General features: G+C 44.3%; 2 protein-coding genes and 1 non-coding gene across 4 annotated transcripts in view; 2 read left to right on the top strand and 1 right to left on the bottom strand.

The window, feature by feature from the left end:
* Positions 1-9,219, top strand: part of LOC121577803 (neurabin-2-like) — a 70,002-nt gene extending 60,783 nt beyond the window's left edge. Inside the window, exons 5-11 of the mRNA XM_041891718.2 lie at positions 1,250-1,354; positions 2,624-2,756; positions 4,260-4,412; positions 6,402-6,455; positions 6,571-6,800; positions 7,016-7,109; positions 7,432-9,219. Coding sequence (XP_041747652.1) covers positions 1,250-1,354; positions 2,624-2,756; positions 4,260-4,412; positions 6,402-6,455; positions 6,571-6,800; positions 7,016-7,109; positions 7,432-7,482 — 820 coding nt within the window. The 3' untranslated portion in view covers positions 7,483-9,219. The remainder of the gene's footprint in view (positions 1-1,249; positions 1,355-2,623; positions 2,757-4,259; positions 4,413-6,401; positions 6,456-6,570; positions 6,801-7,015; positions 7,110-7,431) is intronic.
* Positions 9,220-9,426: 207 nt separating this feature from the next.
* LOC121577816 (histone-lysine N-methyltransferase PRDM9-like) lies at positions 9,427-13,819 on the bottom strand. 2 transcript variants are annotated; one of them, XM_041891732.2, is made up of 7 exons: positions 13,660-13,819; positions 13,244-13,340; positions 13,022-13,120; positions 12,555-12,826; positions 12,344-12,411; positions 12,041-12,231; positions 9,427-11,874 (listed from the first exon to the last, which is right to left on the bottom strand). In XM_041891732.2, the coding sequence occupies exons 2-7, from the start codon at positions 13,320-13,322 to the stop codon at positions 10,298-10,300; spliced, it is 2,286 nt and encodes a 761-aa protein (XP_041747666.2). In that variant the 5' UTR covers positions 13,323-13,340; positions 13,660-13,819; the 3' UTR covers positions 9,427-10,297. The 2 variants fall into 2 exon arrangements, with proteins under 2 accessions (XP_041747666.2, XP_041747675.2); XM_041891741.2 differs by having other exon boundaries at positions 9,427-11,871.
* A 202-nt stretch (positions 13,820-14,021) lies between these two features.
* Positions 14,022-14,092, top strand: trnag-ccc. Its single transcript has one exon. It is a non-coding gene; the product is annotated as a tRNA-Gly (tRNA).
* Positions 14,093-15,756: the final 1,664 nt, after the last annotated feature.

Genomic DNA, 15,756 nt, shown 5'->3' with positions numbered 1-15,756 from the left:
AACCCATTCCCCCAACCCCTCAGTCCCCCTCCCCAACCCATTCCCTCAACCCCTCAGTCCCCATCCCCATTCCCACCCTCAGTCCCCATCCGCAACCCAATCCCCCAACCTCCTCAGTCCGCCTCCCCTCCCCAACGTTCGCCAACCCTCCTCCCTCCCCAATTCCCCAACCCTCTCCCCAACCATTCCCCCAACCCCCTCAGTCCCCTCCCCAACCCATTCCCCCAACCCCCTTCAGTCCCCCTCCCCAACCCATTCCCCCAACCCCCTTGTCCCCCCTCCCCCAACCCATTCCCCCAACCCTCAGTCCCCCTCCCCATCCCTCCCCAACCCATTCCCCCCCTTGTCCCCCTCCCCAACCCATTCCACCAACCACCTCATGCCCCCTCCCCCAACACATTCCCCCCAACCCCCTTGTCCCCCTCCCCAACCCATTCCCTCAACCCCCTCAGTCCCCCTCCCCAACCCATTCCCCCAACCCCCTCAGTCCCCCCTCCCCAACCCATTCCCCTCAACCCCCTCAGTCCCCCTCCCCAACCCATTCCCCAACCCCCTCAGTCCCCCTCCCCACCCACCCCCTCAGTCCCCCTCCATCCCCCAACCCCCGTCCCCCCCAACCCTCAGTCCCCACTTCCATCCACCCGCCTGCATCCTCCCTCCCTCCCCACCCGGAAACCATGTTTCCCACCCCTTTCCACACCGCCTAACCCCCCTCCTCCTGCATCTTCATCTGTCCAACCTCACCCCTTCCCATCTCGTCCAGCAACTGAGGTTGCTTATCAGTCCCCCTCCCACCCAGTTGACTAATTGAATCAGGTGTGCCAATTTAGGGAGGGTTGGGAAACCCTGGTTTAAGAGATAGTTCAATGAACATCATTTCCTCCAGGGCAATGGGAGCCACCATATTTCTCTCTATTGTCAGCCAGGGAGTAGAAGAGTGATGTCTAAACCATTGGGTGAAATGCTAGTGCTTGGATTTAATGATTAATGATGATTTAATAATCTAAGAAGCAATCAAGCATGTGAGATGAGCCAGACTTGTGTGTCTAGTAGTAGTATTAACATCTTGGTCTAGCTTGCTGATTTGATATGGTTCCTTGTGTGAGCAGGTCTCGCTTGCAAAATAGATTTCTATCTCAATGAGACAAACCTGTATAAATAAAAGTTGAATGAAAAATGAGTGAAAAAGTAAGCATGTTCTAAGAGTCCTGACTGAGGTTGTTGTGCTGCTTTGTGTTTCTCCATCCAGGATCCAGGTGAATGACCTGATAGTGGAAGTGGATGGGACCAGTCTGGTGGGGGTAACCCAGACCTTCGCTGCTTCTGTCCTCAGGAACACCACAGGCACCGTCAAGTGAGGATTCGTTTTTGGGGATGCATCCCAAATGGCACCTTATTCCCTTTATAGTGCACTACCGTTGACCAGAGTCCAACTACTGCTGCTTTTAAAACAATTTTAAAACAATTAGCTACTGAGAGAGAATAGAGTTGCTTTGATGGATGTCGCTCTCAAACACTTGAATACAGTTAAATTGCTTGGCCCTGTATGAAGTTGGACCCATCAAGTCTGATCTCTACTCTATTGTCTTTGTAGTATAGCGTGATGCCAGACACCATTAAGGTTTTCTGTAGACATGTTCTTCTTAGTTTGCAGCAGCTTTAGATTCTAGCGAGACTGGCAAAATGACCACACACTGTGTAGATCAGGTCATGCAGAGTAGTCATCAGAAGCCAAATAGGGCCATGATGATAGTAGGATGAAGAGCCACCACTTCCTTTCAGAGATATAGCAACAGAACCACAGCAGAACCACAGCAGAACCACAGACAAAGCTCAAACTCTACATTTGGACCATAGAAGAGCATAAAAACATCACCATCATCCTCACAGCAGGCATCAACACAATTATCATTCTGAAATGCCAATCTATTTGTGGATGACTGAATGGGGCACCAGAGTCATCTGCCTGTTCCCCAATCCCCAACACTCCTTTGTCATCCTATAGGCTCATTCATTCATAATTCAGGAACTAGTGGTCAGTGGAGCTATGCGGGTAATTGTTAGCGTTTGGTGTGTGGTGTGTCTGTGTTTGCATGTGTTTGCGTGTGTGTGTGCGTGTGCGTGTGTGCGTGTATAATTGTTAGTGTTGTGTGACTTGTCGAAGATCAGGGCCCTCTTCAGAGATTGCTCATGAATTATAGAACAGGGTAGACGGGAAGGAAATGCTGAGGCAGGCGGTCAGTCGGTCAGTCCTATTCATAAAAATATCAGCCAGGGAGAATGGATGGATGGATGAGGATGGGAACTGTGTTGGTTAGCATTTAATTAGCTGATAGTTAGCGGAGGGAATTGTAAGGCTGTTGTGGTCGTCTTGATAACTGACTGACTATGGGTAGTCATTCTGAACTACTCAGATTCCTCTTACATAGCTGAGGAAGGTATTACACTGAAAAACATGTCTCTCTCGGAGCATACTGTATATTGAGTCAAAATAATCTAAATGTTGAAAGAGGCTATATAATTCTGATTATTTAACCTCTTGCTAAGGGACCATATCATATAGGTTCCTCTTATTGCAGTCCACATAGGAAGCCGTTTTCAAAAGCTGTGTAATTGTATGCAGGTTTCTGATTGGTCGAGAGAAGCCGGGCGAGCAGAGTGAGGTGGCCCAGCTGATCCAACAGACCCTGGAACAGGAGCGCTGGCAGAGAGAGCTGATGGAACAACGCTACAGCCAGTACATGGAGGACCAAGAGGTAGGTCTCCAACCAATCTACAATCAGTCAACAATCAGTCTACAACTAGTCTATATTCAGTCTACAACCAGCATAGGTAGGTCTACAACCAATCTACAGCCAGTGAATGGACAACCAAGAGGTACAGTACAGATGGACAGAAAGACTTGTCCAATAAGAATACAGATGTTTGCTTTATGTTACAAAAGGATTTGCTACTGTGTGCCCTAAGGAACATGACCCTGAACACTGATGGTTTAGAGACAGAAACAGAAACCTGGCCACTATTTGAATTGTTCAAATGACTATTAAGCTTTTTAGGTCAATCTTTGCCTTTGTGTGTTCTCTTTCCCCCTCAGCTTTAGGATTAAGATATGTGTGCCAATCGCATCTTTGTCAGAATGGACCCGGTGGCTGTATTGAGTGAGCTGAATGGGCGTGTGTCCATAGGTACGCTGTTACTGTTCAGTGTAGCCTGCAGACAGTATAAACACAAGTCTGCTTCCCAAAATACACTATTCTTCCTCAGGGCTCTGGTCAAAGGTAGTGCACTATATAGACTATATAGACAGTAGGATGCCATTTGGGACACATCCCAACAGGTCAGTTCAGAGAGTCCCCCTAGGACTCCTTTTTTAATCTGTTTATTATGTTTTGGCCACTTCCTCTCTGGGTTGTTGGGGGTAGAGATTTTATAGGACATCCAACCCACAATTGGTTCAGGTCATCAGCACAGTCCAAGCTCTTCTCTGTCCTGGCACCCCAATGGTGGAACCAGCTTCCACCTAAAGTCAGGACAGCGGAGTCCCTGTCCATCTTCCGAAAACATCTGAAACCCTACCTCTTTGAAGAGTATCTTAAATAATTATCACGGCGCCCCCGATGCCCCCCTCAAAAAGGCACTTGTATCTTCCTACTAGCTCTGACTTTGCTGATGAATACTTATTTGAGGGAAAATGTACTTGATACGCTTGTGATGTGTTGTCCCACCTAGCTATCTTAAGATGACTGCACTAACTGGAAGTCGCTCTGGATAAGAGCGTCTGCTAAATGACTCAAATGTAAATGTCATCACCTATCACAAGGAGGATGTTTTGACCTCTATCCAATCAAAATCCTATGAGGATGCAGGACATTCTTAAATTCTCCATCTTATTACGATGACATGCAGAATGATAGCATAAATGCTGAGGTTTAGTTCTGGTGTGTTCTCACCCCCTATCTAGGGACCTGCTTCACTGGTGTTATATGCCATCTAGTGGCCAGTCTCAGTATCAATAGAGAACCAACCATTATAATAACCATGAAGCTCTTGTAGAGGCAGCAGTCACAGGCAATTATAAAAATGCTGTGGGATGGATGGATGGATGGATGATGGACGGATGGATGAATGGATGGATGGAACTATATTGAACCTATTCAAGGATGCAGACACTTTGGCCCTCTCAATTAAGACCTGGAGGCATTGTGGAAAACCCCAGACCCAATAGAGACTTCAGGCTCACTTGTCCGCTCTTCCCCCAGGGTGGTGAATATGGTACTGACGAGGAGGAGGATGAGGAGGAAGAGGTCAGCCCCACACATCCCTCTGCCATCGAGGTGTTTGACCTGGCTGAGAACGAGGACATCTCTCACCTGGAGACGGACCCTGAGAAGCTAGCCCATAAGAACCAGGAAGTGAGAGGAGACAAAGTTAAAGACAAATTCCTGATATAGTACACTACTACACTCTATTCCTGATATACTACACTACTACACTCTATTCCTGATATAGTACACTACTACACTCTATTCCTGATATAGTACACTACTACACTCTATTCCTGATATAGTACACTACTACACTCTATTCCTGATATAGTACACTACTACACTCTATTCCTGATATACAGTTGAAGTCGGAAGTTTACATACACCTTAGCCAAATACATTTAAACTCAGTTTTTCACAATTCCTGACATTTAATCCGAGTACAAATTCCCTGTCTTAGGTCAGTTAGGATCACCACTTTATTTTAAGAATGTGAAATGTCAGAATAATAGTAGAGATAATTATTTATTTCAGCTTTTATTTCTTTCATCACATTCCCAGTGGGTCAGAAGTTTACATACACTCAATTAGTATTTGGTAGCATTGCCTTTAAATTGTTTAACTTGGGTCAAATGTTTCGGGTAGCCTTCCACAAGCATCCCACAATAAATTGGGTGAATTTTGGCCCATTCCTCCTGACAGAGCTGGTGTAACTGAGTCAGGTTTGTAGGCCTCCTTGCTCGCACACGCTTTTTCAGTTCTGCCCACAAATGTTCTATAGGATTGAGGTCAGGGCTTTATGATGGCCACTCCAATACCTTGATTTTGTTGTCCTTAAGCCATTTTGCCACAACTTTGGAAGTATGCCTGGGGTCATTGTCCATTTGGAAGACTCATTAGCGACCAAGCTTTAACTTCCTGACTGATGTCTTGAGATGTTGCTTCAATATATCCACATAATTTTCCTTCCTCATGATGCCATCTATTTTGTGAAGTGCACCAGTCCCTCCTGCAGCAAAGCACCCCCACAGCATGATGCTGCCACCCCTGTGCTTCACGGTTGGGATAATGTTCTTCAGCTTGCAAGCAACCCCCTTTTTCCTCCAAACATAACGATGGTCATTATGGCCAAACAGTTCTATTTTTGTTTCATCAGACCAGAGGACATTTCTCCAAAAAGTACGATCTTTGTACCCATGTGCAGTTGCAAACCGTAGTCTGGCTTTTTTATGGCGGTTTTGGAGCAGTGGCTTCTTTCTTGCTGAGCGGCCTTTCAGGTTATGTCGATATAGGACTCGTTTTACTGTGGATGTAGATACTTTTGTACCTGTTTCCTCAAGCATCTTCACAAAGTCCTTTGCTGTTGTTCTGGGATTGATTTGCACTTTTCGCACCAAAGTACGTTCATCTCTAGGAGACAGAACGCGTCTCCTTCCTGAGCGGTATGACGGCTACGTGGTCCCATGGTGTTTATACTTGCGTACTATTGTTTGTACAGATGAACGTGGTACCTTCAGGCATTTGAAAATTGCTCTCAAGGATGAACCAGACTTGTGGAGGTCTACAATTTTTTTTCTGTGGTCTTGGCTGATTTTTTTTATATTTTCCTATGATGTCAAGCAAAGAGGCACTGAGTTTAAAGGTAGGCCTTGAAATACATCCACAGGTACACCTCCAATTGACTCAAATGATGTCAATTAGCCTATCAGAAGCTTCTAAAGCCATGACACATTTTCTGGAATTTTCCAAGCTGTTTAAAGGCACAGTCAACTTAGTGTATGTAAACTTCTGACCCACTGGAATTATGATGCAGTGAATTATAAGTGAAATAATCTGTCTGTAAACAATTGTTGGAAAAATTACTTGTGTCATGCACAAAGTAGATGTCCTAACCGACTTGCCAAAACTATAGTTTGTTAACAAGAAATTTGTGGAGTGGTTGAAAAACGAGTTTTAATGACTCCAACTTAAGTGTATGTAAACTTCCGACTTCAACTGCTTACTCTCCCCCTCTCTCTCCCTCTGTCTCTCTCTCTCTCTCTCTCTCTCTCTGTCTCTCTCTGTCTCTCTCTCTCTCTCTCTCTCTCTCTCTCTTTCTCTCTGTCTATCTCTCTCTCGCTCGCTCTCTCTCCGCAGCTTCACATAAAGCATGCTGTAACACAGGCAGAGATCCAACAGCTGAAAAGAAAGGTTGTTATATTATGTCATTCTTATTATGTCCTAATGTTTAATTGTACAATATGGCCAGTTGATATACAGTGGCCTTTACGGTTTTCATCCCCCATGTGCTTCTCCACACTCCCAGCTGAACCATGCAGAGCAGGACAAGCAGCGCTGGCGTGTGGACAAGACCCAGCTGGAGCAGACCCTGCGGGAGAACAAGGAGCGCATGGAGAAGCTGGAGGGCTACTGGATGGAGGCCCAGAGTCTGTGTCAGGCTGTGGACGAGCACCTGAAGGAGACCCAGGTCCAGTACCAGGCTCTGGAGCGCAAGTACAGCAAGGCCAAGCGCCTCATCAAGGAGTACCAGCAGAAGTAAGGCCGGGACACGCACACACACACGCACACGCACTGCATTGAGAGTGTGGTAATGTTGTACATAAGAGGTCAATACATTGTACATTGTTCAGTCTGCGCCAATGTCTCCAATGTTTCAGCCCCAAGGCCTTCCTCAGAGCTTATTCATTACAGTGGAAAGAGAAGTGGTTTATAGTGGTGTGACTGGTGTCTCTGTGATGGCTCCTCTCCAGGGAGATTGAGTACCTGAAGAAGGAGACTCAGCGCTGTGTACAGGACGGGGCCGAGGCATCAGTGAGGGAGGAGTCAGGACAGCTCCATGAACAGGTAATAGTGGAGACTGATGGTTGTATGTGGGGTTCCTGGGTTCGATTCCCGCTGGGGTCACCAATACGAAAAATATATGCATGCATGACTGTAAGTCGCTTTGGATGAAAGTGTCTGTTAAATGGCATATATTACTGTTATATTATAAAAGTCATCATGTGCAGCCATCAGGGAGACCATTGGTTACGCAGAACGTTGGCAAAGCAGTTGCAGACAACTTTGTGTATGAGAAACTTGATTGAATGTATTTTGGTAACAAGTAAAGTTTCTAGTAGTCTATCATCATAATACACAACCATAATGAGTATGTGTTTGTTTGCAGGTAGCAGATCTGGAATGCATTGTTGAGGAGCTGAAATCTGAACCTTTATAAAAGCCTTGTTTCCTAAGAGAGTCTCTTCAAGAACTTCAAGAAGTGAATATGAGGATAGTGTTATTGTACTTGCAGTGGACCCAGGATATTTATTGTCTCAAACTTTAGCCTGGTTTGCGGTCGAATACAGGTACCCTCAGGCTTTGTATTGCTGCATATAATCTCTTTATCTAACAACCCTTTCAATCATGTTTTGTTTTGTTAAGATTTCCCAGGTGGAAATATTGGCTATGGCTACTAGTTTGACAGTTTAATCAACCTTTTTCTTAACATTCAAAAATACTGACAAGAACTTCTGTGGAGCTCTAACCGTTGCTGTTCCGAATTTTTCATTCCCAGTGTTCAGTATTTGACAATTTGATCACCAATAGTGTGTTTGGGTGAATTAGAAGACCAGGCTTTTGATTTCAATTGCCAAAACAAATTCATTTTCTTTCTTTTATTTGCCTATTTTGTTTTGCGACGTTTCATTTTCTGGATTGTCATTGTACAGTTGTAATACTGTATGTGGTTTATAAAACAAAAGTTTGAGTTTGTATATATTTTTATTAATGTATAACATTTAACATATATAGGATGAACTAATGGAGTCAACAGTTGGTGCATATGATAACTTATGTGACTGAGGAGGATGTGTAAATTGTCAAACGTCGACACTGGAGAAGATATAGCTGGATTGAACGTTTGGTGCTTCACTGGAATGAAAGGGACAAGAAGAGATGGGCTATCTCCTTCTACAATTACATCAACAATCCAACCTTTGCAGGGGTTTGGCACTTCAAACAGTCAACTGCTGCCACAGCCATAAAGTCTGTGTATTGATAGTCAACTGCTGCCACAGCCATAAAGTCTGTGTATTGTTAGTCAACTGCTGCCACAGCCATAAAGTCTGTGTATTGTTAGTCAACTGCTGCCACAGCCATAAAGTCTGTGTATTGTCAGTCAACTCCACTACCCAGTAATGCTACTGATGGGATTCAGTAAGAACATACTAAACCTTCAGTAATAACCCCTTTCTTATTTCTGTAACTCAACTTACATAACATAACTCCTTGTAAAAAGGAGAGAAATCCTCCATATCTGCTGTGCCACAAAAGGGACATGACATGATTGAAATCTGATTTTCAATTTTAATTTTTTTGTGAATGTTATCAAAGATGTGTTCAACACTGACTGAATGGCATACACAAGAACTGGTGATGGAAAGGTGTTGGGAAACACAACTGGGTCATGTTCATTAGGAACCAAACAGAAGAAAATGGACTGAAACAGGGAGGGACTAGGCCTATCTGGACTTGTCTAATAACTGGACTTGCCATTGTGAACACAACCATGGACTTTAATGGTGATGAAACATTCCTCCCCGTTCCCCTGACTGTGTAGCACATGGAATCACTGCCAGGTAGTATTCACCTGCTTCTTCACACAACGTTTGGAGAGAACTGTGTCAACTCTCATACCAGTGTGTTTGAATAGATAAAACTGAAATATTTGAGTTATATTTTATGTTTATAACATGGTAAACACCATATGTGAGGGATTAAAGCTGGTAAGAAAAGCCATGCAAAGAAAGTGTTGATGAAAGGAGGAATTAATTTCAGAGAGGCTAGACCTGGGGGGTTATCACATGAACATACTCTATCTCATGGGCATGTTTTGAGTATTTTCATCAGATTTTAGGCTTGGACAGGGCACATGCTTTGCATTATGTTTTGTGCAATAAATGGTGAACTGTGATACTGAAGTCAGTCATTTTTGTTTATTTGTATAACTTCTTCCATTATCTCCAGATCACAAACTGAATTGTACTCCAGGGACAATAAATATCTATTCTATTCCAAATTGGAAATGGCATATTATGAATAATAATATATTATGAATAAAAAACACCAAATATTAACACAATTTTTCATCATAAAGAAAGGAGGACCAAGGCTCTTCATATCAATTAAAAAGCCTTTATTTGTATTGTTCACTGCAAACAAAGATGAATGACTGACGCGTTTTGGCTGCATGGCCTTCGCCAGGGAGTACAAAGATACGATAATACAATGTCCTCTTTTGAACAGCTTTTTCCAATCAACCCTGATTTGAAGAGGGAGTGGTTACATAATTCATTGGACAACACCTAGTAAACAATACTATACACATTCAAAAGTGAAATACTGTAGATATGTTATAAAAAAATGCATCTCAAGGCTAGGAGCATCAGAACCCCTAGAAAGGTAGTTCTAACCTTGAATATGACTGGGCAAAGTGTTAAGAATAGGAGCGCCATCTATTTTATAGTACACTAGAACACAGCAAACATGCACCACAACAGTCTAAACATAGCTGAACAAAATGTCCCCTAGATGACAGCAAAGGGACCTCTCACGACCCTACAGGAAAGGTAATAAATCCATATATTCATTCATCTTCAATCCCGACCTATTTGTAAGTCGCTCTGGATAAGAGCGTCTGCTAAATGACGTAAATGTAAATGTAAATGTTAAACCAGGGTACTTAGTGGCCTGTAGTTTGTAAATCCCAAAATGTTCCCTTTGGTTTAGCTGTTTAAGATGGTCCCCTTTTCTAATTGAGGCCAGATCATGATCAATACCCATAGCTTGTAGGGAAGCAGGGTGGTCATGGTGGAAGACTTGTAGTGCCTATAACACATTGTCCTTTTCTTTGAAAACCAAAGTAGAAACAAAAATCACATTATTTTACATGAAGTGGTATTCTCAGCTGTGAATGTTGCAATGGGTATATATAAACTTAACCAAGTGTTTTCAAAGAAACCCAATAGTCAATAGTGTGTGGTGCAACCAAATTATGAGTGTGTCTTTTCATGGTGTCTCGTCAGGTGATAATTTCGTGAAAAACTTTTCCCACACTGATCACACTTGTACTGTCTCTCTCCGTTGTGCAGCATTAGGTGAGCTTTCAGACTCTGAGGTCGACTGAAGCTTTTCCCACATTCAGGACAGGTACATGGTTTCACCCCAGTGTGTTTTCTCTCATGGCGCTTCAGATCCCCAGACTGACGGAAACTCTCTCCACACTCAGTACAAAGGAAAGATTTCTCCCCTGTGTGTATCCTCATGTGCACATTGAGATGTCCAGAGTGGCTAAAACACTTCTCACAGTAATGGCAGCGGTATGGCTTCTCTCCCGTGTGAATCCGCTGATGCTGCTTAAGGCTGTAGAAACAAGAGAAACCTTTCCCACAGTCATTGCACAAGTGCAGTTTGGCTGTGACTGACTGGAAACACCTGTGAGCTTTGAAGCTTTGAATGTACTCGTAGCTCTTTCCACACTGCAAGCACAGGTGGACCTCTCCTGCTTCTCCGGCCTTCTGCTCTGGCTGAATGAGCCCTGAGCCCAGGCCTGAGGCCTGAGAGACATACTCATCAGGGTGGTGTCTCTTAACGTGCTTCCGGAGGAACCTCTCCTCGGTAAAGGAGAACTGGCAGTAGGAGCAGGGGACAGCTTTAGAGCTCAGCTGGATGTTCTTACATACTTCAGCCTCCAGGTGACGCTGTAGACCGGCAGCCTGACTGAAGAACCTTCCACAGTGGGTGCAGCAATAAAGCATCTTTTCCTTCGGGTGCTTGTTGAGCTTGTGCTTCTTCAGGGTGGTGTACCGTTTGAAGGTAACCCCGCACATAGTGCAAGAGTACGGCTGCGGCCCCACCACGACCGGGATGCACTGATGGGCTTTAAGGGACTCTGGGTTGCCGTAGGTTCTCTGACAATCAGTGCATCTGTACTGGGCCTCTCCTACAGCATCTCTCTCCTCCTCCATGTCCGGAGCATCTGAATGGGACCTCTTCTTGATAATAGTTTCTCTTTGTTTCAGTGTGTTAGTTTTGGCTTTAGAGTTCCTGATGGACTTTACCCTGAGGTTACTCAGTCTCTGTAAGGGAGCTCTCCCTGTCTGGGTCTCTGTAGGTGGATCAATGGACGGAGGTTTGGGTTCCCAGGCACTGTCAGAAGGAGGCGGGAGCGAACTCTCCCCTCTGACCTCTACTACTCCACGCTTCTTCTTCGTTCCGTGAACTCGTAGCTGGTGCCTCGCCAGGACGTACACCTGAGCGAAACACTTCCTGCACTGGGGGCAGCAGTAGGGTCTGACGGAGTTGACAGCTTGCATGTTTCTCTGGACGTGGCCCTTCTGTTTAAAGCTCTTAGGACGCTGAGGGCACCGGTAGCCCAACTCACCGAGAGAGGACGACATAGGGTCTGGGTCCATGTTACCGTTAGAAAGGTGATTGTCAAGCTCACTCAGTGCAGACGCAGGTGATAGGTCCAGGGGGTGTATTTGCTCTTTATGTCTTTGGAAGTAGGTCTCGGTGGTGAAAGAAAGCTGGCACTGACTACAAAGGAAAACCTGAGACGACAAATCTGCTGCAGAGAAAAGAAGAAGACAGAGTCTAATTAAACTAAAGGGACGTTCTTTAAACTTTTTAGAGAAATGTAATATTCCCTATTATTATCCCTTATACACCTCACAGAAGCCTTCTAGACGCCCAGTGCCAGAGCAAGGTTGTAAAAGGAGACTGGGAATGAGTACCTGAAGGGGTGCTCTTTCGGAGCCAGATTTGGTCAGAGGGGTCCCTAAACCTGTCGATGAATCTGCCCCCAGGCCAAAACAAGAGCTCATCTCCTGGGAGGATGGAGCGGCAGCAGTGGAAGAAAACAATCCCCCTGTACTGGAGTGCTATGAGATTACCCTCCTCTACACTACGAGCACAGTTCACATACCTGAGAGAGAGATGAAGAGAGAGCACAATGTGACTAAGCACTCCATGACAGACAGACAGACAGACAGACACAGTGTAAAATAATTGAAGGTATGTTCTACAACACACGTTACCTCATCCAGTTGGAATGAGTGTCTCTTGCAGAATCAATGTACTCAGATTCACCCTTACTGTTCCAGACCTGAAAATAGATGAGCGATTTAATAAGAACAACACATATAAATAATGTCAGCTGACCATGCTCACATAGAGACAATGGTCCAGAACGACATGGGATATGTTTTACACAAACTACAGTACAGTGTTGCATTCGTCAGTACTCACCTCCCAGGAGTAGTCACTTGTTACTGCGCTGTCCCTGGTAGTCACCTCCCCCTCACAGGGGCCAAAGTGCATTCCTGGGGCCACAACTGCCCCTTGGTTTAGAACCCCCAGGCCTGCCCCGGGGATACTGGACCTGCCCACCACCAGCCCGTGGGGTAAGGTGAGGAGGGCCCTCTGGGGTAAGCCCATTGGAGTGGGAGAGTCCAGCATGAAGGACAGACCACCTTGGATATCACACTGGTCTTTGTCGGAGGCATGACACTCCTCACAATCTGTAAAAATAAAAATACAAAGTGATATGCCTAACTAAGATGACACAATCATGTGGTAAACTAAACTGGACATAACAAGGCCTTACACTTACTAACTGTAGATCTAAGCAACTATGATTTGAAAGATGCATGCAAAGACCATTGACGGCCTTGGAATTCAAGATAGTCAGAGTACACAGAACCGTTGTCACTCACAGAGGTCATTGCCATTGTCATCTAGTAGTGGATGATCCTCCTCTTGGCCTTGTACCACGGTGTTCACCAATACATTCTGGACCAGGCTGTCAGGAAACACTGTGACAACACAGATCCAGTGAGAAACAGCAGTACATGACAAACAGTCCTGACACAGAAGTACATTTCAAACACAATATGAAACTCTGACTGAATTCGGCTACTGTAGCCTGAGTACCACACCTGTAATGAGTTGGGCTTGACATCCCTCTTCTGATGCACCAGCCGCTGCCCACTCCATGATGATCACTTCTTCAGACATGACTGCAGGCTCTATAGTCTGTTCGTAGTGTAGAAAAATGACAGAATAGCAAGCACAACACAACAGCCATGATGTATCCAGACCAAACCGTTACCCTGTGTGTTAAGCTATGGCAACAACCATTTGTCCTGATACTATACCAATTTGACGAATTCATTTAACTGTGCAATGAACATTAGCTACTAACGAAAACAAAACATATCTGAATGTCATAATACAGAATGTTGTTAGATAGCTAGCAAGCTACAGAAAAAAATGCTAGCTAGCAATGTGGAATTAGCATTATCTAGCTAGCTAGCTACCATAATATTGTGTTTACAATGATGTTATGACAAACCTGGACAACCGGATCCGCCTGAAACCTGTAGCTAATTACTTGGTAATAATCTTAGTTATCGTCAAGGTACTAGTGTATGTTACTTTTGGAAAACTGATTTGACTTTTGTGGTAAAAGTTCATGGGTAGCTTGTAACAATGTTCGGATAGTGTTTGTTGCCCTTTTCATGAACCGGAAGTGAAAATCTTCCAAACGCTCGACTCTAAATGTTGACTTTTTACAATTATTATACATTTTTACAATTATCGATGACGCTTTAGTGACCAGAATATTATTCATATGCTATCATACATATATATATATAATGTCTAAACAAATTTATAGCTTCTTCATATAAACAGAAATTGATTCTATATTCATCTGCGCCGCTGGTGTAGTGGTATCATGGAAGATTCCCATTCTTTCGACCCGGGTTCGATTCCCGGGCGGCGCACTGATTTTTACAATCTTGACACAAAACTGCAGAGCTGTGTTCCATGTTGCACTAAATGCACAATTAACAAAGTAATAATCTCTGTTTTCACTTTTCCTTCGTTTTCCATCTTCTGCAGCCAAATAGGCTATATTTTACAGCAGTAGCTGTCGCATGTGTCGCATGGCAACAACCAAGCAACAGAGACGCACTGAAGTTCCAGACAGGTTGCAGTGGAGCCAGTCGGAAAAAACTTTTTACTCACTGGCATTCTCGTCCGGTGCCAAAGTGTCGAGATTCTCGAAACTATCCAAAAAGTACTGCAAGTGACATAAGGGGAAAGATGTTACCTATACCAGGTCACGACAGAAGCCAAGTGTTCCAGAATATATTTTTATTTCACCTTTATTTAACCAGGTAAGCCAGTTGAGAACAAGTTCTCATTTACAACAGCGACCTGGCCAAGATAAAGCAAAGCAGTGCGATAAAAACAACAACACAGAGTTACATATGGGGTAAAACAAAACATAAAGTCAAAAATACAACAGAAAAAATATATACAGTGTGTGCAAATGTAGCAAGTTATGGAGTTAAGGCAATAAATAGGCCATAGTGCAAAATAATTACAATTAGTATTAACACTGGAATGATAGATGTGCAAGAGATGATGTGCAAATAGAGATACTGGGGTGCAAATTAGCTAAATAAATAACAATATGGGGATGAGGTAGTTGGGTGGGCTAATTTCAGATGGGCTGTGTACAGGTGCAGTGATCGGTAAGGTGCTTTCGAAAGGCAGGGCAGGATGGATATAGGTCTGTAACAGTTTGGATCTAGAGTGTCACCCCCTTTGAAGAGGGGGATGACCACGGCAGCTTTCCAATCTCTGGGGATCTCAGACGTTAGGAAAGAGAGGTTGAACAGGCTAGTAATAGGGGTTGCGACAATTTCGGCAGCTAGTTTTAGAAAGAAAGGGTCCAGATTGGCTAGCCCAGATGATTTGTAGGGGTCCAGATTTTGCAGCTCTTTCAGAACATCAGCTATCTGAATTTGTGTGAAGGAGAAGTGGGGGGGGCATGGGCAAGTTGCAGCGGAGGGTGCAGAGCTGGTGGCCGGGGTAGTGGTAGCCAGGTGGAAAGCATGGCCAGCCGTAACAAAATGCTTGTTGAAATTCTCGATTATTGTAGATTTATCGGTGGTGATAGTGTTTCCTAGCCTCAGTGCAGTGGGCAGCTGGGAGGAAGTGCTCTTATTCTCCATGGACTTTACAGTGTCCCAAAACGTTTTGGAGTTAGTGCTACAGGATGCAAATTTCTGTTTGAAAAAGCTAGCCTTTGCTTTCCTAACTGCTTGTGTATATGGTTCCTAACTTCCCTGAAAAGTTGCATATCGCGGGGGCTATTTGATGCTAATGCAGTACGCCACAGGATGTTTTTGTGCTGGTCAAGGCCAGTCAAGTATGAGGAGAACCAGGGGCTATATCTGTTCTTAGTTCTGTATTTTTTGAATGGGGCTTGTTTATTTAAGATTGAGAGGAAATTACTTTTTTAAGAACAACCAGGCATCCTCTACTGACGGAATCAGATCGATATCCATCCAAGATACCTGGGCCAGGTCAATTAGGAAGGCCTGCTCGCTAAAGTGTTTTAGGGAGCGTTTGACTGTGATGAGGGGTGTGTCAGGGA

The sequence above is a fragment of the Coregonus clupeaformis genome, chromosome 1 (genome assembly GCF_020615455.1).
Source record: "Coregonus clupeaformis isolate EN_2021a chromosome 1, ASM2061545v1, whole genome shotgun sequence".
In the NCBI taxonomy this organism is placed as follows: Eukaryota; Metazoa; Chordata; class Actinopteri; order Salmoniformes; family Salmonidae; genus Coregonus; species Coregonus clupeaformis.
Note: the sequence above shows the minus strand (reverse complement) of the source record. Positions and strands in the feature narration are given on the sequence as shown.